At 34.8% G+C, this 27856-nt stretch overlaps 1 protein-coding gene across 4 annotated transcripts in view; it reads left to right on the forward strand.

The window, feature by feature from the left end:
- The window catches only part of LOC144978674 (hydroxylysine kinase-like), a 69220-nt gene extending 41571 nt beyond the window's left edge, over positions 1 to 27649 (forward strand). Inside the window, exons 1-6 of one of the 4 annotated variants that reach the window (XM_078925043.1) lie at positions 3523 to 3648; positions 9661 to 9896; positions 18315 to 18425; positions 19442 to 19572; positions 20391 to 20565; positions 26977 to 27649. In XM_078925043.1, the coding sequence (XP_078781169.1) occupies positions 3560 to 3648; positions 9661 to 9896; positions 18315 to 18425; positions 19442 to 19572; positions 20391 to 20565; positions 26977 to 27416 (1182 nt within the window). In that variant the 5' untranslated portion in view covers positions 3523 to 3559 and the 3' untranslated portion in view covers positions 27417 to 27649. Of the gene's footprint in view, positions 1 to 3522; positions 3662 to 5015; positions 5182 to 9660; positions 9897 to 18314; positions 18426 to 19441; positions 19573 to 20390; positions 20566 to 26976 lie in introns of those variants that run through there. The other 3 variants (XM_078925051.1, XM_078925052.1, XM_078925045.1) reach the window with 3 other exon arrangements.
- The last annotated feature ends 207 nt before the right edge of the window (positions 27650 to 27856 follow it).

A 27856-nucleotide genomic window follows, 5' to 3' on the forward strand; every position in this document is an offset into this window, starting at 1 on the left:
TGTTGAATTATTTCTGTGTTATTACTATTAGTATATGATCTTATGATTTCTAATGGTCTAAGAGAAACAATTGTGTAATAATGTCTCTCTACAATACTTTGTTGGTTATTTCCCTTGAACCAAGGGCATTCACTCTTATGATAAATAACCGGGTGTTTACATTTCACTTTTACTTTTACTGTTGATTCCTTCCTACTGAAATTCACTCACGATGTCTCCACATTAATATGTTGTTCTTTGGGTTTGAATAAAAACCGTAGTTACAAAAATATCCTGTGTCATCCTAAATTATGTCAAACATAACAACTACTACTACTACTACTACTACTACTACTACTACTACTACTACTACTACTACTACTACTACTACTACTACTACTACTACTGCTACTGCTAATCCTCCTCCTCCTCCTCCTCCTCCTCCTCCTCCTCCTCCTCCTACTACTACTACTACTACTACTACTACTACTACTACTACTACTACTACTACTACTACGACGACGACGACTACTACTACTACTACTACTACTACTACTACTACTACTACTACTACTACTACTACTACTACTACTACTACTACTACTACTGCTACTCCTCCTCCTCCTCCTCCTCCTACTACTACTACTACTACTACTACTACTACTACTACTACTAATACTCCTACTACTACTACTACTACTACTACTACTACTACTACTACTATACTATCTACTACTATTACTACTACTACTACTACTATTACTACGACTACACACTACTCACTTACTACTACTATACTACTACTACTACTATACTACTACTTACTACTACTACTATCTACTACTAACTATCTTACTAATACTTGAGCGGCATATAACAGCCAATCATGAAAAAAAATCCGCTATTTCCAATCAGATGAAAATTTGTCAAAAATGTTTAAACCTGTACGATTATTCTTAAACGATAATACAAAAAATCTAAATCAATAAAAATTTGTAATGACTTCTGATCTTAGGGGGAAATAATCCTATAAATAAAGACTGATAAAGAAAGTTGATCAACCAATGTAAATGTTAAAAAAATCCCTATTGCAGTTATAACAATCAAATCCTTTTCGTTTCATTGTGTTTCAGGTCAGATACACGGTGACTTAAATGAGCAGAATATCCTTGTTGAGAAAACGTCCTCTGGTATCGAAATATGTGGACTTCTAGATTTTCAAGACTGCTGTATGTCATATTGTATATATTACCTAGGCATTGCAATCGCTTATATGATGATGGTTATGAAGTCTGACGTGCCAGTCCTAGATGTTGGAGGCCACATGCTGGCAGGATATGAAAAAGTAATTCAACTGAATAGCGCTGAGAGAAAATGTTTAAAGACACTGGCTGCTTCTAGAATGGTAATGAGCTTAGTCTACGGAGCTTATAACTATTCTCTTGACCCTTCAAATAAATATTTTTTAGCGACAAGCTATGCAGGATGGAGAAACCTTCATAGCTTCTGGAAGACCGAAGAAAATGTAATGTGGAATAGATGGAATGAAATTATAAAGTCATACATTGAGTAGGCTTCTACTGCGTAACAAAATTTACTGGACTCTCTTTAACTGCCATATATGTATTATGTATAGTATCCTATCATTTCGTTTCAGAGCTAATAGGTTCTAAACATCTTTAAATGTTCTGCTTAAGTTTTATGCATAGATACGATTTATCAATTATATAATTAATATACAATGTCAATTAAATGATGAATAGAGAACTAAATTTCTAATACATATATAAGTGTTATATTCAATTTTGTAGTATCATTTACTCTCTTTACATTCATTTGGCATGTCCGACTTGTATATTACTCTATACCCAAGCTAGAAGATGAGGATGATGATGAAATATACCGTTTAGCCTCATGGTCTTTGCTTCCTACCCAGATGTTACCAAATTTGATTCCTTTGCTGCGATGTGACATTAATAAAGTTACCTTCCTCTTGCTCACTTTGTGGTGCTGTTCTGCAGTGTACACATGGGTGGTTCCAGTATTACATTTGGAAGGTCCTAAAGAAAACCTTCCCCTGGAATGAATAAAAGGGATGTATCTATCAATCGATCTATCTACAGTGCAGCACGACAATCTCAAAAACGTAAATAGCATCTCGAAATCACGGAAACTTCAAACACATGTAAATTCCCCAGTTTCAATCCCTCTAGTTTTATTGTTCTAGCAACACAAAAATCTCGAATACAATCAGAGGCGAACACGGAAACCTCGAATACTATCAGAGGCCAACACAAAAATCTCGAATACAATCAGAGGCTAACACAGAAATCTCGAATACTATCAGAGGCCAACACAAAAATTCCGAATAATATCAGAGGCTAACACGGAAACCTCGAATACTATCAGAGGCCAACACAAAAATCCCGAATAATATCAGAGGCTAACACGGAAACCTCGAATACTATCAGAGGCTAACACAAAAATCCCGAATAATATCAGAGGCTAACACGGAAATCTCGAATACTATCAGAGGCTAACACGGAAATCTCTAACAAAATGGACCTTAACTTTTGCATTTGTTGATAAAATTATTTGCCTTGTGTTTGTATTCAATTGAAATTAGAACAGCCATCGCTCTCTATGTGGCCTTAAATGTATTAGTTAATGTGCTAAGCACGCAAGCGTGTGTGTGTGTGTGTGGAGTATTAGCATGTTTATATAGGGGAGGGGGGGGGGGGTTGAAACATGTTTGTCTGGAAATCTCAAACCAACATGCCGGTCCCAACTTGTTCCGAGATTTCTGTGCTGCATCTATCTATCAATCAATAAATCAATCCATCCATCTATCTATTTTTACGTTTTTCTCACCTCTTACTTCGCCTACAACTTTGTCTCTGCAGGTCCACTGGAATAATAATAATAAAATTAATAATAATAATAATAATAATAATAATAATAATAATGATAATAATAATAATAATAATAATAATAATAATAATAATAATAATAATAATAATAATAATAATAATAATAATAATAATAATAATAATAATAATAATAATAATAAGAAGAAGAAGAAGAAGAAGAAGAAGAAGAAGAAGAAGAATAAGAATAAGAATAATAACAATAATAATAATAACAATAATAATAATGATGATGATAATATTAACCAATATCCTTTTTTTTTAAATAAACGTTTGCAGGAATTTTGATGTATAAGGAACAGGACTTTAAAAACCTTTGAATTAATGATTGTTATATAACATTCTAATTAATTCATTTTAGATACTTTGGCATATACGAAATATGAACAAATAGTAGCAAGATAATATCACTTCCGAAATATTATTATCAGTACGAGAGAGAGAGAGAGAGAGAGAGAGAGAGAGAGAGAGAGAGAGAGAGAGATAGAGAGAGAGAGATTAGTATATCTTACCCTTTTAATATCCCGTAATCAATGTCAATGAATGGACTTTGCCATCAGGTGCCCTCTTATCACTTAGATAAATTATGCAATGAAGTATCTCGCCTATACCGTGTTGTGTTTTTATGTATAGCATAATAAGATTATTTTGTAATGGTATTCGTGAATCTTGCTTTCATTCTACATACAGGATTATCATTAGTGTGGTTAAGAAATATTAGGACTGTGTCTGTTTCATCCACGTAAACACATTGAGTAAAAATAAAATAGCATTCTCTTTGTTTTCATTTAGAAAGAATTATTTTCATGTACAGAGATCATTTTCTTGTCTTTTTCTGTTAAATGATGATCATAAAAAGGATTCACGACAGCAATTTCTACAAACGCTTAGGTTATGTTTTTGATTTTTCAAAATATCAGGCAGTCGAAGTCTTACAATAAGACTAAAGCAAGAAAATGCGGAAATGAGATCTTTTGGCAGCCGACTAATACTCTTAAAAGATCAAATAAAATGGGGAGCAGTAATTTGTTGAATATATAATCTGATAAAAAAGAAAGAAAAATGGTGATAAGAAAACACTCTGAATTTTTGTTGACCATTGGATGATAAATTCTTCATGATAGAATCATTAACACATTTCTATATAATATTATAGATCAAAGTTGACGTCACTCGAATCTTTATTATTGTTGTTTTTTTTGCCATCCATTCTTTATCCGTAATTCTCACTTAACTGTACAACCAGACTATAAACCGTCAAGGTTACACATAATTTTGCGAGTATGTCCGTTTTATTTCCGGACGGCAATGTTTTGAGTTTCTTAGCCAAGCGCACAGCATCTCTGGGTTAAAATGATTATAAACCCACCACCACAACTTTATAAGGCTTAAAAGTCTCTTGAAAGGTGTGGATTTCTTCCTGAAAGAAGACTCTGATTTGGTTTTAGAAGATCGAGATGAGATGAGCTTTATCTGTAAATTTGAAAAGATGATTTAGCTAGAGGAATTGGGGTAAACTAGTGCAAATTAGTGATGAAAGCACCAATTTTGGCACAAAGTAACTTGAGACCACTATTAATCAATGTTGATATAGAACCACATTGAGAAATTCCTCTAACAGTTTTAAAATAGGGAGATGCAAATACGCCTATATGAGCTATATTAAAACAAAGGGGCATAATCCATGAAATATTTGTTGACAATTCGGCGCTTTAAAAACATTATTTTTAGCCCGCGCATTTTGGCTTAAACAATAATCATTGGTAAAAATATGTGGTATAGGAGCCGTATGGGCTTTATTAGTGGAGCTTTATTATGAGGACGGGGGGGGGGGGGGGGGGGGTTGGGGAGGAGGAGATGGTGCTGGTGTTAGTTTTATTGGTGTTGTGTTGGTCGTCATCATGGTAAAGATGATGGTAGTGGTGATGTTGGTGATAATGATGATGATGATGAGGTGATTGTGGTGATAATGGTAGTGATGGTGGTGGTGGTGATGATGATGATAATGAAGAGGTGGTGGTGGTGAAATTGGTAGTGATGGTGATGATATTGGTAACTATCAATTTCGAAAATGAAAGACTTTCTTGGTGACGTCTATTAACATTTTAGATGATGAGGGTCTAATAAAAATCATTTTTATTCGACAAATGACTGTGGAACATATTTTTCTTGGAGACTTGAGAGAATTCAGCAGCAGCCTTTTCTAGTTTATCGTGATCTCTTCGAATTATTCCGCGCAAGATAAAGCCAATACCTCGTTGTCAGATTTTTCCACGTGAGTGTGTTCAAGCAAACCATCTGTTGTCTTATTGAAGGCTAAAAATGTTTCCTTTCCCGAAGTATAGCTGTCGAGGTCTGGTAGTACCGGCTGGAGTATGTCTATGAACCTGGTTGGGTAAAGATATGGCTGGGTGCAACCTCTTTCATAGCATTCTTTGCTATACATCTTGATTAATTCAGACAATTTATGAACTCTTTCTTTGCTCTGTTCTATACTTGAATGTTTTATATATGGCATGGCCCCAGAAAGGAGCGCTTTTGTAAAACACAACGAAATACAACTTGCAGCAACCTAGCAGAAAACATGAATCAACAACTTCAAACAGATGCTATCTTATTAGACTTTAGTAAAGCATTTGATAAAGTCCATCACCATACTCTGGCTATTAAACTGCGGAGATATGGAATCATGAGTAACACACACGACTGGATAATGGATTTTCACACTAATCGTAAACAACTGACAGAGCAATGCCAGAATCAGCTCCAGTACTATAAGTGTGCCCTTAGGTACCGTACTGTGTCCCCACCTGTTCCTTATCTACATCAATGATTTGTCTGAAAGCTTGACGCCAGGAACTCAACTGATACTATTTGCAGATGACAGCTTTTTGTACAGAGCAATAAGGCAGAAGGAAGACTCAGAGATTCTTCATCGGGACCTTGATTCCAGAAAATTACCAACAAAAAGAAGATAATACCATCACAATATACAATACACAACAACACACTAGAAGAAGTCACCAAAGAAAAATATGTAACTCGGAGTAACGATAAACAATCACCTGACCTGGAAAGACCACTTTCCAAACAATTGCAGAAAGACAAACTCTACACTGGGATTCTTGAGAAGAAACCTCTTCGGCTGCATAGAGAAATGCTATAAAGCTTATGTTAGACCAACACTCGAGTATAGAAGTAGAAGTACGGTATGGGATCCCGATCACACCTCCAAAATTGGGAAAATAGAATCAATCCAACAACAACAAAAGCTATAAAATTTGTTCTACAAAATACCCAAACAAATCATAGCCATAATATATGACACTCCCTTTGGAACCATTGAAGGAAAAGAGAGAGAGAAGAATAAACTAAATTTATTTTACAAAGGTCAGAAAAACCAGGTCAGGTGTAATTACAGGGCCTACAAACAACAAGAAACTTGGCTGCAGCCTCTTATGGTTTTCACACTACTATGTTATGACGATCGACTCAATCAGCAAAGCCCGGTCCGCACTCGTGCACCGTGGCGAACCTGCCCGGTAGCATCGTCACAACACACCGTTCGACTATATGCTCTGCCGTCTCAAGTTCTAGTCCACAGCGGGTACATGCTGGACAGGTAGAAAGACCCCACCAATGAAGCGCACTTGCCGTTAGGCAGCTCCTCGACCGAAGCCGATTCGCAGCAGCTACCCAGTGTCTCCTCTTACTGGTATCAAAGCATGGCAACTTCTCACCAAGCTTAAAGGAAACTTGGTAATTTTATGTTGCCACAATCCAGAGTGGATTACCATCTTCACTCGTTTCTGCCCTCAACTATAAGACTGGAACAATTTGGATAACTCCCAGTAAAACAATTGGGAATGCTGCTGCTGAGTCTTCCACGAGGAAGTTTCAGCTTGAAGAGGAACATGATTATGAAGAAGTAGAAGAAGAAACAATTTCATCAAAAAATTTTTTTTTAAAAATAGAATTGATGACTGTAGATTGACCGCTCTATTTGTCTTGGTAATATTCAGCAGTTCTTTTCGTATTCATAAAACGGACATGACAAATCTTATGATAATGAGTTTCCTGCGCAATCAAATCATCATTTGAGAACATGGAGAGAATCTGGATATCGTTTATAATTTCTACAGCCATGCGGATATTTTCGTTCATCTCTTTTGTAATTATCGAATGGAGGGAAGCTTAATCGTATTGTTGCAAAACATGCAATTTGTCCTATTTCTTGTGATAACGTCAACGGAGGGAAAATCATACTACTCTGCCTTCTTGGACGGACATTCTAATTTTTATTTTTGTATCTCTTGACAAATGAAACATTTTGACCAATCCACCTCAATACTGCGCATTGCCAGTATATAATTGTTAGTAGTTAGTACAAGATTTAGTACATCGTCAACGCCATAATTTAATGAGTTAGGTGACTGGATCACGGTATTGTTGGTGATGAGGATGATGCGATGTTCAGGACGGTGATGTTGACGATGATGATACGGGCATTTTCAACCTGAAATTTAATTCGAACCATACTATTACGCAAACCACAATAATAGCATAAGTGTATTGAATTAGTGTGAGATATAATAATTGATGCTGAAGCGAGGTGCTCGGTATGCTGCTAATGATGATGCTGATGATGAGGTTTATATATTATTATTATTATTATTATTATTATTATTATTATTATTATTATTATTATTATTATTATTATTATTATTATTATTATTATTATTATTATTATTATTATTATTATTATTATTATTATTATTATTATTATTATTATTATTATTATAGTAGTAGTAGTAGTAGTAGTAGTAGTAGTTAGTAGTAGTAGTAGTAGTAGTAGTAGTAGCATCAGCAGTAGTAGTAATAGTAGTACTAGTAGTAGTAGTAGTAGTAGTAGTAGCAGTAGTAGCAGCAGCAGCAGCAATTGTAGAACTAGTAGTGATGATATTATTATTATTATTGTTATTATTATTATTATTATTATTATTATTATTATTATTATTATTATTATTATTATTATTATTATTATTATTATTATTATTATTATTATTATTATTTATTATTATTATTATTATTATTATTATTATTATTATTATTATTATTATTATTATTATTATTATTATTATTATTTATTATTATTAATTATTATTATTATTATTATCAGTAGTAGTAATAGTAGTGTTGTTGTATATTATTATTATTATTATTATATTTTATTATTATATTATTATTATTATTATTATTATTATTATTATTATTATTATTATTATTATTATTATTATTATATCATTATTACTCTTATTACTATTTTTATCAGTAGTAGTAATAGTAGTGTTATTATTATTATTATTATTATATTATTATTATTATTATTATTATTATTATTATTATTATTATTATTATTATCAGCAGTAGTAATAGTAGTGTTATTATATTATTATTATTATTATTATTATTATTATTATTATTATTATTATTATTATTATTATTATTATTATTATTATATAGTAGTAGTAGTAGTAGTAGTAGTAGTAGTAGTAGTAGTAGTAGTAGTAGTAGTAGTAGTAGTAGTAGTAGTAGTAGTAGTAGTAGTAGTAGTACTAATATTATTATTATTATTATTATTATTATTATTATTATTATTATTTATTATTATTATTATTATTATTATTATTATTATTATTATATTATGAGGTGGGTAAAAGGCGACAAAGTTCAAGTAGACACCGTTTATGGCCTCGTCGACCCGAAAACAGACGACTCGACTAGCAACCTTCACATTAGCGGAAGGCTTTTTTTAATCAAATAATTCTAATTTAATAAGACGTGAAGGAAATACAAAAGATATTCTTTGATTGCTATCGGAATATACAAAAGTTAAGAGAAAAATAATCATAATTTTTTTTCTTCTTCGTATTCATATTCGACCTACAACTTTGATTTCTTTGATTTCACAATCTCATGTTTCGGGTTCCAATGCGGTAAAAATTTGAATTAACCAAAATGGTACATTTTTGGATTTTAAAAAATAGTATTGAAAATTATGTTAGTCACCTGGTAAATGCATAAATTCGATAAGTTGTATGTTATGAATAAATTATAAGTTTTACTTCCGATTTCGATTTAAGCATCAAGGCACATGTGTATTCGGTATCGAGTACACATGTGCCTTGGGTAATTTAACTAAACGCAATGCATCAGTGTACATACACACGTACACACTCCACACTCACCTAGGCTCACACAATGCGCAATGGGATCGATTTATATTCAGGTTTTAGTCCAGCCGAGTCATCAATCACGTGATTTCTTGCTGTCCATCTATTGGATATGTCATGTAAACACGCTACTTTGTTCATGAAAGTTGTGTTAACATACCTTTGAGTGTCAAACTGAACAAAATGACCAATCGTGATGTTAGATATTTGAAAAGCTATGAAGACTTTTCACTATATGGGTCACTTTGGGCACATTTTGCAATGTGATCAATGACCGCGAGCACATGGAAAGTTAATATTCACCATCCTCATTAACTTTTGCATATATACCTCATCAATCAAGTAGAAACAAACATCATTTCACAGCAGAGAAGCAAACATGAATATATAAAAACATAAAAATAATCATCAAGATGATGACGGTGGTGATGATGATCATGACTACTATATATTTGTTGTTTTAAACAAAAGAAATGCAATCTTGAAGTTAAAGGGTTTTTTTGTTCATTTTGATGCTCCAGGTCAGTGATGGAGACACCCTATCCTCAAGACATTGACGACCATGTCATTTCGATGCTCAAGAATAATTATGGTTTCACAGTCGTATCATTGAAACCGCTCAACGGATACGTTGACCGGAATTACCATGCTGTGGTAGAACGTGAGCACAGCAATACAGACGTGGAGAAAGTGTGTGATGAAGGATATTTAGTGAAAATAGTCAATCATTTAGACTCCAAGATACCGGATTTTCAAAGTGAGTTAATTTTTTTTTTAATTATCTGTATAAGATAAGGTATTTTATAGGACAGCTTCTGGAAGTTGTCAATACTACCGTACACTGAAAGGAATAGTAAAACAAACAAACAAAATAATAATAACAGCTTCAAAAAAGACAAAAATACCAAACACGGAACGTTTCGGACTCAAAACTCTTCTTCAGTCAACAACAACAAAAAAACCCAATGAAATCATAAAAACATTAATTAAAAAAAAAAAAAAAACAGATTGACGGCGGAGGTTTTTCGTATTTTGTTATCTTTTGAAGCTGTTATATTTAGACCTGTAAATTCTCAGTCAATTAACTGAAATCAGCCAATTCGTCAAATTCAAATATTTAAAAAAAGGAAAGACAGAAATGGAGATAGAAAGAATTCATGAATCGTAGTCGAATGACCGTAAAGTAATTAGGAATGTTCCACAGCTTTACGCATAGCTCATGGGCCGTTTATTTTTAACGATGGATATATTGCCAAAGCTAAGCGACGCTTTTTAGAATTCCCAATGGTGGTCAATTTTAACTGAGTCCCTGAGTGAAAAATTTCACTGTTTCGTCTAAGCCAAAATTGACCACATTTACCTGGTGAAGAGTAAAAGTATGAAAAAGTAAAATGCGAACGCCGGAAGTGCGTTATGTAGACACCTTCAAATCGAAATATGATTACTACAAGCCTAGGACTACTGCTACAAGCACATCTCGTTTGCCTCACATTGTAAACAAACTGGTTGACCATTTCTACTTTCTTCACTGATTGGGTACCTAACTGCCCCCCCCCCCCCAGGAAAACGCGACCGATGCGGCCGCATAATTTGCCACTTACCGCAATGCGACCGCATAATTCACCTTTTACCGCATAATTATGCAAAATATGGTTTTTAGCGTGAATTTATGACAATTCATTGTATAAAGAAAAATGAAACCGAAAAAGTCCGACGATGTTCCCAAATACGTGACAGTGACTTCCCTTTAACTTTGACAGTCAGGGATTGGCTTTTTAAGAGAGGTCCCATTTTTCAACCCCGCTAAGCTGCTCCTGTCTCCACCTTGGGATCAACTTGAGAGCCTCACAAAGCTGAAAACTGTACCTAAGGAGGAGATCAAGAGGTACACCCGGCAGCTTGGGCCCCTCGCGATGAAGAACTCCATCACTTCTTCTGTTGACGTGCCACATTTTTGGCAGTCCATTTCTGATGAAGTTCCCGCTTTGGCTGCTTGTGCCAAGTGGTACATATACACCACGATTAACAGCGCTGATGCTGAGCGCAGCTTTTCTGTATACAATCTGATATTGTCAGAAAGACGCAGGAGTCTTAGCACAACGTCTCTGCGACATCTAGCTTATCTCTGTGCTGCAACAAAAAATTAAGTTTTGAATTTGCGTTGTAGTTCTTTAATTTTGAATTGGTTAAATGTAAATAAAGCAATGGAAAAATTTAGACAGCGATTAATTACTTTTCTCTTGTTTTGCATAATTTGTAATTTCCTTTGCATAATTTGCCTTTTTTTTCCTCGCATAATTTGCAATCCCCCCCGCATAATTTGGGATATTTTTTTGCATATTTCCGGGGGGGGGGGGGGGGGGGGGGCAGACCTAATTATAAGGAACAATGGTAAATAGCCTAATTAATTCCCGCGCAAATTAGTCTTCTGCCATTGTTTTGCTTAAGCGAGCTTATTGTTTATTATTCATTTCGATTCTTTGGATTTTTCCGCTACGAATTACGAAGCGATCCAGTCAGTCAATTTTTATAGAGCTCATACGGCATACGGGTCTATTATTATTATTATTATTATTATTATTATTATTATTATTATTATTATTATTATTATTATTATTATTATTATTATTATTATTATTATTATTCTTTTTTTCAAATTACTTTTTACAGTCCACACCTTCTAACAACTTATTATCGCTCTGAACCCCCCCCCCCCCCAAAAAAACAAAAACAAAAAAAAAAACAAAAAAAAAAACAACCTGTTTTTAACATGTTGGACAGAAAATTTAAGGGACGGTTTGAGTCTTTATAATGTTAATTACCTGTATTGGGAGGTTTTGATAATTCCCTGAGTCTCTGTCTCTGGTTCACTCCCCACTGCTGCCCACTTCCCATAATTTCGTTTGGTTTTGATGAGTTTCAGAATAAAGAATTACCCCTCTGAATTCACTCTCTACTGGTATATCTCGTACCTCTCGTAGCCCCTGGTTCATTCCCCATTATTGCCCACGTCTATAGTCTCAGGCTCATTTTCTCTATACGAATTTTTGGCTTTAGCTACAGAGCTTCATACCTCTCTTTAACTCAATAAAGCACAAGATTTAGAAGGAAACTTTAGCTTCTTAGAAGCTACAGTGTTTTTTTATTTTTTGTTATTTTTTGGACACACTTCAGGTTTGAATAACTCCCAAGTTATGTAAGATTTCATCAAATGGTTTGTTTGTATTTTGCCAAAGATGCAGAATTTATTTAAGTTTTGATTGATATAAGTTTTAACACTTTGTGCCCTTTGATAGCTAGATATGACGTCATCGGTAGAAAATGGTAATTTTGAAATAGATCACAATTTACAGCGTGTTTGTTTGATTCATTTCAAGGTTGAATAAGTCAAGAACAGCTGCAACGAAATCAATTTGGTTTTCAACATAGTGATCCAAATTTAGAAAAGTTTTTTTTTTCAGATATCTTACTTGTGATCGTGTGTTTGCGCAATCGTCCTCCACGTGACCACCATCATTTTGAATGACAAGCGTCTCTCCAGTTCGTCCCACGAATAGCTTCTCTTATTTTTGTCTTCATGCAGCGCATATCTCTCACGGGAGTTCTAAACACTCTGCTCTTCACTTATTCATATCCCCATAAAAAAAGTCAAGTGTGGTTAGATCAGTAATCTTGGAGGAAATCGGACCATCTTTGCCAGTCCATCGGTTTGGGAGCTGTTCATTTAAAAATTCCCTCACATTTAAACTCCACTGAAGGGGAGCTCCATCCTGTTATTGGGAAAAGATGTTAGGTTGAACATAATCAAATTGGGGGACGCCGTATGGTTCTATCATGGTCAGATAGTTTGTTGTTGTCACTGTCATGTCATCCCCCCTCCCCCAAAGAAAAAGGACCGACCACTCTTTCCCTGGTTAGTTCACACCACTCATTGACTTTTTGTGAGTTGCAACGACACTTGATAACTTCTACTGGTTTTTGTTTCCTCCAATGTAGAACATTGTATTTGTGTACATGCCCGGACACGTAAAGGTTGCTTCATCTGAGAAGACAACGTTTTCAGTGAGTGTGTAAAGGTTCGAGAATCATGTTGGACAAATCCAAAATAAATTACTTATGTCAAAATTACCCTTTTCTACTGATGATGTCATAACTCAGCTACCAAAGGGCCCAGAGTATTAAACCTTATGTCAATCAAAACTTGAATAAATTCTGCACATGTTTGATGAAATCTTGCGCAGCTCTCGAGTTATTCAACCCTGAAATGTGGCAATAATTTAAAAGACACATTGTATATTCAAGACTTTGGAACATTTTTGGACCGTGCTGAGAGCAAATTATTTATATAGTGACTTTTTCTTTTTTTCCCCTGGAAACTACGAATTTTTGAAATTGTAATTAGGCAGCTCTGCATCTTTCATAGTCCCAGGTTCACTCCCCTTTGGGGTCCACCCGTGGCCTTCGTGACTAGAATAACGAAGGTCACGGTCCACCTCCCTGAGTCCGTGGTTCACTCCCCACTGCTGCCCACTTCCCAGAACTTCGGACGGTTACGGTGAGTTTCGTGAAAAAAAAAAACACCGCACACTACTTTATTTTGAAATAAAAAGGTGAGATTGAATTTTTACTGATTGTTAAGGCTAGCACTATTCAGTATCTGATACTGAATAGTGGTTTTGTACTATTCAGTATCTGACACTGAATAGTGGTTTTGCACTATAATACGGTGTTGTTTTTTTCCGAAACCTGACAAAGAGGGCAGCTGTGGGAGTGAATCTGGGACTCAGAGGAGTGTACACCTGTGGGGAGTGAACCTGGAACTGGGTTTCGGCGGGTTTCGTAATAAAAAGCAATTACTTTTTTACGAAACCCGACGACACCTGGCAATATCCGACAAAGTTATGGGAGTTAGGCAGCAGCGTGTGTGTGTGTGTGTGTGTGTGTGTGTGTGTGTGTGTGAGTGTGTAAGGGAGGGGGGGGGGGAGGAAGGGATGAACCTGAGAACCAGGGAAGTGTACACCAGTGGGGAGTGAACCTGGGACTCTGGGTTTTGTAAAACATCAGTAACAAAATGGGGGGGGGGGGTACTTTTTTACGAAACCCGACAATATGCGGCAAACTTGTGGAAAGTAGGCAAAGCATGGGACTGAACCTGAGACAGTGAAGTGTACACCAGTGGGGAGTGAACCTGAGACTATGGTTTTCGGCGGTCTTCAGATAATTTCATATAAAAGCATTTACATTTTTATGAAACCCGACGAAACCTGGCAATATCCGAGAAAGTTATGGGTAGTAGGCAACAGTAGGGAGTGAACCTGAGATTCGGGGAAGTGTACACTAGTGGGGAGTGAACCTGGGACTCTGGGTTTTGTAAAACAGCAGTAACAAAATGGGGGGGGGGGTTACTTTTTTACGAAACCCGACAATATGCGGCAAACTTGTGGAAAGTAGGCAAAGCGTGGGACTGAACCTGAGACAGCGAAGTGTACACCAGTGGGGAGTGAACCTGAGACTATGGTTTTCGGCGGGCTTCGGATAATTTCATATAAAAGCAATTACATTTTTATGAAACCCGACGAAACCTGGCAATATCCGAGAAAGTTATGGGTAGTAGGCAACAGTGGGGAGTGAACCTGAGATTCGGGGAAGTGTACACTAGTGGGGAGTGAACCTGGGACTGGTTTTCGGTGAGTTTTGGAGGAAAAAAAAAGCAATTACTTTTTGTTTACGAAATGCGCCAAATCCCAACAAAATGGGGCAAAGTTATGGAAAGTAGGCAAATAATGGGGAGTGAACGTGAGACTAAGGGAAGTGTACACCAATGGGGAGTGAACCTGAGACTATGGTTTTCTGCGGGTTTCAGTGAGTTTCACATAAAAGCAATTACTTTTTTACCAAACCCGACGAAACCTGGCAATATCCGACAAAGTTATTGAAGTAGGCAACAGTGGGGAGTGAACCTGAGATTCATAGAAGTATACACTAGTGGGGAGTGAACCTGAGACTCTGGTTTTCAGCGGGTTTCAGCGAGTTTCATATAAAAGCAATTGCTTTTTTTACGAAACCCGGCAATATCCGACAAAGTTGTGGGAAGTAGGCAACAGTGGGGAGTGAACCTGAGCTGAGGGAAGTGTACACCAGTGGGGAGTGAACCTGAGACTATGGTTTTTGGCGGGTTTCAGCGAGTTTCACATAAAAGCAATTACCTTTTTACGAAACCCGGCAATATCCGACAAAGTTATGGGAAGTAGGCAACAGTGGGGAGTGAACCTGAGATTCATGGAAGTGTACACCAGTGGGGAGTGAACCTGAGACTCTGGTTTTCGGCGGGTTTCAGCGAGTTTCACATAAAAGCAATTACTTTTTTACGAAACCCGACGAAACCTGGCAATATCTGACAAAGTTATTGAAGTAGGCAACAATGGGGAGTGAACCTGAGATTCATAGAAGTATACACCAGTGGGGAGTGAACCTGAGACTCTGGTTTTCAGCGGGTTTCAGCGAGTTTCATATAAAAGCAATTGCCTTTTTTACGAAACCCGGCAATATCCGACAAAGTTATGGGAAGTGAGGCAACAGTGGGGAGTGAACCTGAGATTCATGGAAGTGTACACCTGTGGGGTGTGAACCTGAGACTCTGGTTTTCGGCGGGTTTCAGCAAGTTGCACATAAAAGGAATTAACTTTTTACGAAACCCGACAAACCTGGCAATATCCGACAAAGTTATTGAAGTAGGCAACAGTGGGGGGTGATCCTGTGATTCAGGGAAGTGTACACTTGTGGGGAGTGAACCTGGGACTCTGGATTTTGTAAAAAAGCAAGACCAAGGGAGAGGGGGAATTACTTTTTATCGGAACCCGCCAAAACCCGACAAAGTTATGGGAAGCAGGCAGCAGTGGGGAGTGAATCTGGGATTCGGACACCAATGAGGATTGAACCTGGGACTGCGAGAGGTTCATACCAGTGGACAGTGAGCTCAGAATGTACTTTTATTTCAAAACCTACCGATATTATCAAAAGTTATGGGAAGTGGGCACCATTGGGCAATGAACCGGGACTCAGGGAAGTGCACACCGGTTGGGAGTGAACCTGGGACTGTGAGAAGAGGTTAACAGTGGAAATGAACCTGGGACTATGGAAGATGGATACCAGTGGGAAATGAAGCCGGACTATGGGAGGTGGGTACCAGACGAGAATGAAGCAATTACATTTTTACGAAACCCGCCAAAAGCTGTCGAAAAACCATAGACTTAGGTTTACTCCCCAATAGTGTACACTTCCCTGAGTCTCGGGTTCACTCCCCCACTGTTGCCTACTTTCTTTCCATAACTTTGTCGGATATTGTCGGGTTTCGTAAAAAAAAGTAATTGCTTTTTTTTACGAAACCCAGTCCCAGGTTCACTCCCCACTGTTGCCTACTTCCTGGCGTGTTTCGTAAAAAAAGAATCTCCTCTAAAAATACCACGTGTATTCAGTAAATAGATGTCAATTGTAGTCTAATATTCAGTATCTATTTAAATTATTATTATTATTATTATTATTATTATTATTATTATTATTATTATTATTATTATTATTATTATTATTATTATTATTATTATTATTTTATTATTATTTATTTATTATTATTATTATTATTATTATTATTATTATTATTATTATATATCATTATTATTATATTATTACTATTATTATTATTTTATTTATTATTATTATTATTATTATTATTATTATTATTATTATTTATTATTATTATTATTATTATTATTATTATTATTATTATTATTTTATTATTATATATTATTATTATTATTATTATTATTATTATTATTATTATTATTATTATTATTATTATTATTATTATTATTATTATTATTATTATTATTGTTATTATTATTATTATTATTATTATTATTATTATTATTATTATTATTATTATTATTATTATTATCATCACGTAAATTTTAATATAATACGGCAATTAATTCACGGAAGTACATCGCTCAATTAAAAATGGCAGAAAGTCTGGCCACATATTTATAATGAATCGGGTTTGTCTTAGATGACCAAACAAACAACAACAACAACAACAAATGAGACAAACAGAAAAAAGCAAGATTTTTAAAAGTAATAAACAAGAGAAGAGCACATCAATGAAAAACAACAACGAGATTATAACACATAAAAGATATTCGTAATAAATCGATGACTGATTAAATTACTCCAACTATTTGATTAAAAAATAATAATAATCATAATAATAATGATGATGATGACGATTACAACAACAATAATAATAATAATAATAATAATAGTAATAATAATAATAATAATAATAATATAATAATAATAATAATAATAATAATAATAATAATAATAATAATAATAATAATAATAATAAAAGAACAATAGTATAATATCAACATTAAAGCATATTACAAGCAAATAAAATTATTAAAACAAAAGTTTAAAAAATATCAATAGACAGAAGGAATTTTTAAAATATTGGGGAAAAAAAAACAAACTTAGCCCAGCCGGGATTTGAACTCTCGAACCTTAAGCTCAGAGTCAAACAGCTTATATCCACCAAGCCATGGTATCACTTAACATTTAGTGACATTTAATCATGTCTATTTAGACATTTAAAAATGTATTTGAATGCCACTCTTACTTTGATATTTTGAACTAGATATGTTAATTGCACAATAGCAGAAATTTAAAAATTACGATCTAAATATTTTTACAACTTTGAATCGGGCTGTCAGTTACTGCACGTGTTCAATCTGGAAGGAGGTCAGCAGTTTATTTACATTCAACCGAGATTGTCGCACTTTTCACTCTCTCTATAGAAAAGAGTTCCTTGTGGATACTGAATAGTGGAAAAGCACTATTCAGTATCTGATACTGAATAACCACTTCCGATTGTTAATTGATACAAACAAATGCCTTTGCATTATTGGAATAGAATTTGAGCCACCACTACTATCACCGCTATAATCATTCTCATCATTATGATGATCATTATCATCATTATCTTCCTCCTCCTCACCATCATCGTCCTCCTCCTCCTCCTCCTCCTCCTCCTCATCATCATCATCATCATCATCATCATCATCATCATCATCATCATCATCATCATACCACCACCACCGTCCTCATAGTTTTCTATTTTTAGTGGGCCAAAAGCTTGCAATGGATAAACTTAATATCGCTGGAATCAAATGCCAGGAAGAAATCAAGACAGTGGAAGGAGAATTCTTCTCATCCCTCACAGTTAAAAAGGATGGTAAGATCATATGGGTGGAAAATACGCATGAAAGGACAACACAGTATACCCACTTATTGAGACGTGGGTGCTTCAAAACGTTCTTTCATTTGTAAAAAAAAAAACAATTAAAATAATGCGTGTAGTAAATAATTTAACATCATCATTCTATTGCACACTCCAGCACAGTTTCCTCGAGTTATGGGAGATGATATTTTTGTCTTGTAAGTCATCTCTCTGTTATGCATTGTATTATGTTTTGTTTACAATTATAAATGATTTGCAAACATTTTGAGTGTATTCTTCTTAGTGGGGATGTTCATTTGTCTGGATGAGACTTTTAGGTGATCTCAAACTATGTAGGACTACTTTGATAGTGTGCTCTTGAAATCTACATCTGTTTCCCATTTGAACTAATTCCCCTATGTCTTCCCTTTTTCTTGAATGCTTTAATTGTAATTCTATAACTTTTTACTATCAAATTTTCTCCCTTTTTACTGGCGCTGATATAACTCACATGTGTTGCATGCGCCGTAAAAACCCTTTAAAACAAACACTTCTTCTTCTTCTTTTTCTTCTTCTCATTATTATTATTATTATTATTATTATTATTATTATTATTATATTATTATTATTATATATTATTATTATTATTATTATTATTATTATTATTATTTATTATTATTATTATTATTATTATTTATTATTATTATTATTATTATTATTATTATTTATTATTATTATTATTATTATTATTATTATTATTATTATTATTATTATTATTATTATTATTATTATTATTATTATTATTATTATTATTATTATTATTATTATTATTATTATTATCATTATTATCATTATTATTATTATTATTATTATTATTATTATATTATTATTATTATTATTATTATTATTTCATTTATTACTCTTACCCTTCTTCTTATCATATTTATTAAAATTATCTTCATCGTTAGTATTGCTGTCATTATCATTAGCATTGGTATTGAAGTCTTATATGTTTTTCTTTCAATCTGAAGGTGTGGATGTAACATATAAGGTGTCAGTGCGACCTTTTCTTAGTGGTGCTATCCTGGGCACAGTAACCTTGACCGCTAGCCTTGCCTATGATATTGGCCATTTTGTTGCTGGTATTAGTAAAGGTCTTCAGGTTTGTATAGTCAGTCTCGATCAAAGTATTTTAATTCAGGATGAAAATCTAGATTACTGAGGTTTCCATTGAAATGTTAAGAATACACCACTGATTAATATATTTTTACGGATTGATGTTTCACTGTTCTTTATAAAAATGTAGTCCGACCAGGAAACAAAGAGCCAATTGAAGTGCGGGTCAGGAAAAATAAGAGCCTCTATCTCAGAATATTCAATGATAAGAAGAGAATGGTCACAGATCTTTGGCTTTAAAGGATATTTTGCCATTCTAGTCCCTCAGATAAACAAAATAAGATTTCTAATTGGTAAACACACAAGACAAAGTTGACCATAATCATGATCCTATGTCACCACAACAATACACGTGGCCATCCCCGCCTCCCGAAACAAGAGATGTCTTTTTTTAAAAAATTAAAACTTAAAGAAAGTGTCTTTGGCTAATATCAAAATACAGCCGATGCGTTTAGAACTGAGACAAATACTTCGACAGTGTAAATTAATGGCTTTCTGGATTGGTTCAGTAGAATTGAGATAGCACATATGTAAGAAAGAGCATTGTGAGAAGCTGTAAAAGTTTAAAAACTCTGTTACTTTTATTTAAGAAGTAATCTAATTACCCACTTGGCCCACCATTAACTAATTGAATTAGCTGTATTCAAGGTACCTGTCGAGAAATGCATTCTTCGACAAACCAGTAAATTCCATTCTATGTCATAATAATCTGTATCCATTTTGTTACTTAAACCTATCATTATACTTACACTCAATAGACCCATTCTCCAATTTAAAAAAAAAATTAATCACGCATTTTTATAGGGTTTGGAATTCAAGTTTTATGAGGACTATATACCGTCGTGGAATATGGAAAATATGACTAAGGTGAATGATGTTCTCCATGCTGTTGATGACATAGCGCACAGAAAAGTTGCCGAGGAGGTACTCAAGGCTTTCGATACAGATGTTCTTGCAAGAAGAAGGGAATTCCGCAGAGGTTGTATCTCATTACTTATTTTTACTTGCCATAATAACTTTGATTATAAGTATCAAGAGACTATTCAGCAAAACACTTTCTCCAGATGATATCTGTAGAGTTTCCAAACTCACTTACAAATAGGGAGCATACATTTCATTTCAAAACTTAACTTCTATTATCATAATCATTATTATCATTGCATCACCATGGCCATCATCACCATCATCATCATCAACATCATCATCATCATCATCATCATCATCATCATCATCATCATCATCATCATCCTCATCATCATCATCATCATCATCATCATCATCATCATCATCATGAAATACCACCACCACCAATGCACCCAACTCTAATCACCTTACAAACCACCACCACAAAAACAATAACAATGTAAGCGGCAACTACGATCACCAGAGTTGTGAACCGTCTCCACTACTACTACTACTACTATTACTACTACTACTACTACTACTACTACTACTACTACTACTACTACTACTACTACTACTACTACTACTACTACTACTACTACTACTACTGTTGAATTATTTCTGTGTTATTACTATTAGTATATGATCTTATGATTTCTAATGGTCTAAGAGAAACAATTGTGTAATAATGTCTCTCTACAATACTTTGTTGGTTATTTCCCTTGAACCAAGGGCATTCACTCTTATGATAAATAACAAGGTGTTTACATTTCACTTTTACTTTTACTGTTGATTCCTTCCTACTGAAATTCACTCACGATGTCTCCACATTATATGTTGTTCTTTGGGTTTGAATAAAAACCGTAGTTACAAAAATATCCTGTGTCATCCTAAATTATGTCAAACTTAACAGGTTATGGGCCCAGTGCCAACAACAGCAGGTATGCAAGATTAGTTTTTGATGGGGATGAGCAGAAGTATGAACAATGGGAGATGAAGTTTCTGAGCTACCCCAGGCTACAGAAACTGAAATATGTGATCCTTGCGGGTGAAGGGGAAGATGTAGACTTTGAAAAGAATGCGGATGCTTATGCTGAGTTGATTTAATTCCTGGACGACAAAAGCTTGTCTTTAGTCATGAGAGATGCAACTGATGACGGCCGAAAAGCCCTCAGGATTTTGCGGGGGTACTATGCCAGCTCAAGCACCCCAAGAGTGATTTCTTTGTACACTGAATTGACATCATTAGCCAAGAGTCCTACTGAAAGTGTAACAGAGTACTTAATTAGGGCAGAGACAGCAGCATCAGCTTTACGAAATGCAGATGAACAGGTTTCTGATAGTTTACTAGTCGCAATGGTATTGAAGGGCTACCTAACTCATACCAAGCTTTTGTAGCTGTTGTCACCCAATCAGAGAAGAAACCGACGTTCAGTGATTTCAAAGTAGCTCTGCAAAGCTTTGAAGAAACAGAAAAATCAAGAAGAATCTCTACAACTTCAGAAGATTCAGTTTTAAAGTACAAGGCAACGGCTAGGCCCAACTATGCGTCTAAAATTAAACAACAAAATCCTTCGAAAGAAATACTTTGTTTCAACTGTGGTCAGCATGGACATTTTAAAAGAGACTGTCCAGTCAATAAAACTAAAGCAAATAGACTGTGGTGCAGTTTTTGTCGCAAAGATAACCACATTGACAAAACGTGTCGATCGCGAAAGCAAACCTCAACGACCAATAACACGCAGGCACATGCAGCCTTCCAACCTGATGGAAATGAACATAATTTTGCATTTAAGGTGAATGAACATTTCGATGCATTAAATGTGAATAAGAAAGAGAAACTTCTTGTGGATTGTGGTGCAACGTCACATATTTTCAACGACTTAACAAAGTTTACCGAATTTGAACAAAACTTCAACCCGAGTGAACATTTTATCGAGCTCGCAAATGGCGACCGAGCAAATAACCTAGCTCTTAAAAGAGGACAGGTGGAAGTAACAATGGTTGACGACGAAGGCAACAAGTGTAGTGGACAACTCCGCATTGTTCTTTATGTTCCTACATTCCCTCAGACCATTTTTTCAGTTCAAGCAGCTGCTGATAATGGAGCAAGTGTGCATTTCAGACAAAATTCTGCAGAATTAATGGACAAAAGTGGCAGAAAATTTGACATTCATAGGAATGGCAGACCGTATTATCTCCACATTTGTAACAATATAGTAGTTTCAGAAAGTGATACACAAACTGATATTAATGTTAAACAAACTGTGCATGATGTGAATTACACTTTAGATTTACAAGACTGGCATAAAATTCTTGGCCACTGTAACTTTGAAGATGTTAAGAAACTTGAACAAGTGGTTGATGTAAATAAAACAAATGGTGAGAATGAGAAAGCTGAATGTGAGATTTGTCTTGAGGGGAAAATGACTAACGTTAAAAATAAAACTCCACGCATTCGCTCAGAAGTCCCACTACAGTTGATCCATACCGATTTGGCTGGTCCAATTACCCCAACCTCTAGAGAAGGTTTCAAATATGCTTTGGCATTTACCGATGATTTTTCCGGAATGTCCTTTGTGTACTTTCTTAAACAAAAAAGTGACACAGTCTCAGCAACTATGAGATTTTTGGCGGATTCGAGCCCTTATGGGATAGTGAAATGTCTGAGGTCAGATAATGGGACAGAATTCACGTCGGGTGAATTTCAGTTGTTGATGCAAGAGAATAAAATAAGGCATGAAACCTCTGCTCCTTATTCTCCTCACCAGAACGGTGTCGCTGAACGGAATTGGAGAACCATTTTTGAAATGGGTAGATGTCTTTTGTTAGAGGCTAAACTAGGTAAAGAAATGTGGCCATATGCTATCCACACAGCTACATACACCCGTAACAGATGTTACAATAATCGTCTTGGGGATACTCCTTACCATACATTTACTGGTAGACGACCAAACTTGTCAAATATGAGACCATTTGGTAGTGAGTGTTTATACATATGTACAAAACAAGCAGAAACTTGATGCCAGAGGCACAAAGGGAATATTTGTGGGCTACGACAGGAATAGTCCTGCTTATTTAGTTTATTTCCCAAACACTGGAAAGGTGCATAGACACAGGATTGTGAAATTTCTGTCCACCAAAAACAGCGATCATGAAAGAGAGAAATCTTTCACTCACTTTCCAAATGATGAAAATGATGATGAACTAGAACTCAGACCTAGACAAGAAAATGAAGAAATAGAACTAGATGAAAAAAGCACCCCAATTGTAGTTGTTGACAAAAGAAAGGGAAATTCACATTATCCTAGGCGGGAAACTAAACCACCAAAGTACTTAGATGATTATGAAACTTGTTATAGAACAAATGTTGATTATGATGATGATGTACATGTTGATAATGATAATGCACATGTTGATTATTGTTACAAAATGTTGTACTGTATTCCCAAAAACTACAAAGAAGCAATTGAATCCCTAGCTTCTGACTTCTGGAAGAAAGCTATGGCAGAAGAAATTAATGCCTTGAAAGAACATGAAACATTTACTTTAACAGAGCTTCCAGAAGGCAGAAATGCAGTGGGGGGACGTTGGGTATACACAATGAAATAAGACTCAAAAGGCTCAAAGTCATACAAAGCTAGATATGTAGCTAAAGGTTACAGCCAGATTAAGGGTATTGAATACACTGAAACTTTTGCACCAACTGCAAACATTACATCAATTCGAATATTGATGCAACTTGCTTGTCAGTACGGCTTGATTTTAAACCAAATGGATGTAAAATCCGCATATCTGAATGCCCCAATTGATGCAGAAATATACATGGAGCAACCAGAAGGCTTTGAAATCAAAGATTCAAAAGACAACAAACTAGTTTATAAATTGCAAAAGTCTTTGTATGGACTCAAGCAGTCAGGGAGAAATTGGAACAACCTGCTGCATACTCTTCTACTTGAAAATAAGTTTGTGCAGAGCCAGTCTGATCACTGTGTGTACACCAAGTTCACTGAAAATGAAACTGTCATTATTATAGCATGGGTTGATGACCTTGTTATTGCTGCAAATAATGTAAATGTCATGTCTGATACTAAGAAAGTTCTTAAAGACAGATTTAAGATGAAAGATTTGGGGAATCTATCCTATTTCCTGGGTATACAATTTGAGCAAGGGAAAGGATATGTGAAAATGAACCAGAAAAGATACACTCAGAAAATTCTGGAAAGGTTAGATATGACTAATTGCAAACCAAGAGCAAATCCCTCTGAACAAAAATTTGAGTGGTCAAATGATAGTGATCCAATAGATGAAAGAAAATACAGATAGGCTGTTGGTAGCTTGATTTATCTTATGATATGCACTAGGCCTGACATCTGCTGGATAGTTACAAAACTTTCTCAACATTTGTCCAGACCATTGGCATGCCATTGGGTGACAGTCAAACATGTATTTAGGTATTTGAAGGGAACCATTTGACTATGAATTAACTTACAGAAGAAGTATTGACAACCTTTCTTTGATAGGGTATAGTGATGCCGATTGGGCTTCAAGTCCTGATGATAGGCGAAGCACTTCAGGTTATTGTTTTGGTCTGACATCTAATGGAGCTTTAGTTTCTTGGAAATCTAGGAGACAACCCAGTGTTGCTTTGTCCTCATGTGAGGCAGAGTACATGGATCTTGCACTTGCAGTACAAGAAAGCCTTTACTTAGACCAGTTGTTGAAAGACATTGACAGAGAATATCAATCAGGCAATGTTTTGATTTTTGAAGACAATCAGGGAACAATCGCTTTAGCGAACAATCCAGTGAACAGACAAAGATCTAAACACATAGACATAAAATTCCATTTTATTCGCACAGAACTAAGGAATGGAAAGTTTACTTTAAAGTACTGCCCTACTGCAGACATGTTGGCAGATATTATGACAAAGCCTTCAACTAAATTTCAATTGCAGAAATTCAAATCCTTGATTTTTGGCTAAAATATGGTGATAGCCTTGAAAATTGTATTGGATGTTTTATTTTGACACATAATAATGTGAATACTTGTGTTGATGAGACACACATACATGTATTATGATTCTTGTTTTACTTTTATTGTTCTATCAAACAACTTGATAATGTTACATGAATATGAGTCTTATGATTTTGTTTCTATCTGACATACAAAATTATTAGGGAATGTTTTGCACTTTTAATTTGCTTTTGAAAATTAATATGGACTTGACTTGTAACATTATAACTACATGTATAAGAATTTGAGAATTTGTGAGAATCTCAATTAGAATTTCTTCAGTAAGTAACTTGTTTTATTTACTCAATGGATAAACCAACATTTATATATTATAATGGATTAATGTACGTTAAAAGTTTTAAATTTCAATTAGAATCATTAGATCAAGTGGGGGTGTTGAATTATTTCTGTGTTATTACTATTAGTATATGATCTTATGATTTCTAATGGTCTAAGAGAAACAATTGTGTAATAATGTCTCTCTACAATACTTTGTTGGTTATTTCCCTTGAACCAAGGGCATTCACTCTTATGATAAATAACCGGGTGTTTACATTTCACTTTTACTTTTACTGTTGATTCCTTCCTACTGAAATTCACTCACGATGTCTCCACATTAATATGTTGTTCTTTGGGTTTGAATAAAAACCGTAGTTACAAAAATATCCTGTGTCATCCTAAATTATGTCAAACTTAACAACTACTACTACTACTACTACTACTACTACTACTACTACTACTACTACTACTACTACTACTACTACTACTACTACTACTACTACTACTACTACTACTACTACTACTACTACTACTACTACTGCTACTCCTCCTCCTCCTCCTCCTCCTCCTCCTCCTCCTCCTACTACTACTACTACTACTACTACTACTAATAATAATACTCCTACTACTACTACTACCACTACTACTACTACTACTACTACTACTACTACTACTACTACTACTACTACTACTACTACTACTACTACTACTACTACTACTACTACTACTACTACTACTACTACTACTACTACTACTACTACTACTACTACTTCTACTACTATTACTACTACTACTACTATTACTACGACTACCACCACCACTACTACTACTACTACTACTACTACTACTATTACTACTACTACTACTACTACTACTACTACTACTACTACTACTACTACTACTACTACTACTACTAATACTTGAGCGGCATATAACAGCCAATCATGAAAAAAAAATCCGCTATTTCAAATCAGATGAAAATTTGTCAAAAATGTTTAAACCTGTACGATTATTCTTAAACGATAATACAAAAAATCTAAATCAATAAAAATTTGTAATGACTTCTGATCTTAGGGGGAAATAATCCTATAAATAAAGACTGATAAAGAAATTTGATCAACCAATGTAAATGTTTAAAAACTCCCTATTGCAGTTATAACAATCAAATCCTTTTCGTTTCATTGTGTTTCAGGTCAGATACACGGTGATTTAAATGAGCAGAATATCCTTGTTGAGAAAACATCCTCTGGTATCGAAATATGTGGACTTCTAGATTTTCAAGACTGCTGTATGTCATATTGTATATATGACCTAGGCATTGCAATCGCTTATATGATGATGGTTATGAAGTCTGACGTGCCAGTCCTAGATGTTGGAGGCCACATGATTGCAGGATATGAAAAAGTAATTCAACTGAATAGCGCTGAGAGAAAATGTTTAAAGACACTGGTTGCTTCTAGAATGGTTATGAGCTTAGTCTACGGTGCTTATAACTATTCTCTTGACCCTTCGAATAAATATTTTTTAGCGACAAGCTATGCAGGATGGAGCAACCTTCATAGCTTCTGGAAGACCGAAGAAAATGTAGTGTGGAATAGATGGGATAAAATTATAAAGTCATACATTATGTAGGCTCCTATTGTGTAACAAACTGTTAAAGACCGCCTTTAACTTCCATATATATGTATTATGTGTATTTAATGAGCAATGTTTATATGCACCTAACTTTGTACACAAGCTAGAAGATGATGATGGAATATACCGTATAGCCTTATGGCTATGGTCTTTGCTTCGTACCTAGATGTTACCAAATTTGATTTCTTTGCCGCGCTGTGACCTTAATAAAGTTACCTTGCTCTTGCTCACTTTGTGGTGCTGTTCTGCAGTGTACACATGGGTGGTTCCAGTATTACATTTGGAAGGTCCTAAAGAAAACCTTCCCCTGGAATGAATAAAAGGGATGTATCTATCAATCAATCTATCTACAGTGCAGCACGAAAATCTCAAACACGTAAATAGCATCTCGAAATCACGGAAATCTCCAACATATGTAAATTCCCCAGTTTTAATCC

Source organism: Berghia stephanieae, chromosome 8 (assembly GCF_034508935.2).
Source record: "Berghia stephanieae isolate SIO BIC M18660-M18661 chromosome 8, UCSD_Bste_1.3, whole genome shotgun sequence".
In the NCBI taxonomy this organism is placed as follows: domain Eukaryota; kingdom Metazoa; phylum Mollusca; class Gastropoda; order Nudibranchia; family Aeolidiidae; genus Berghia; species Berghia stephanieae.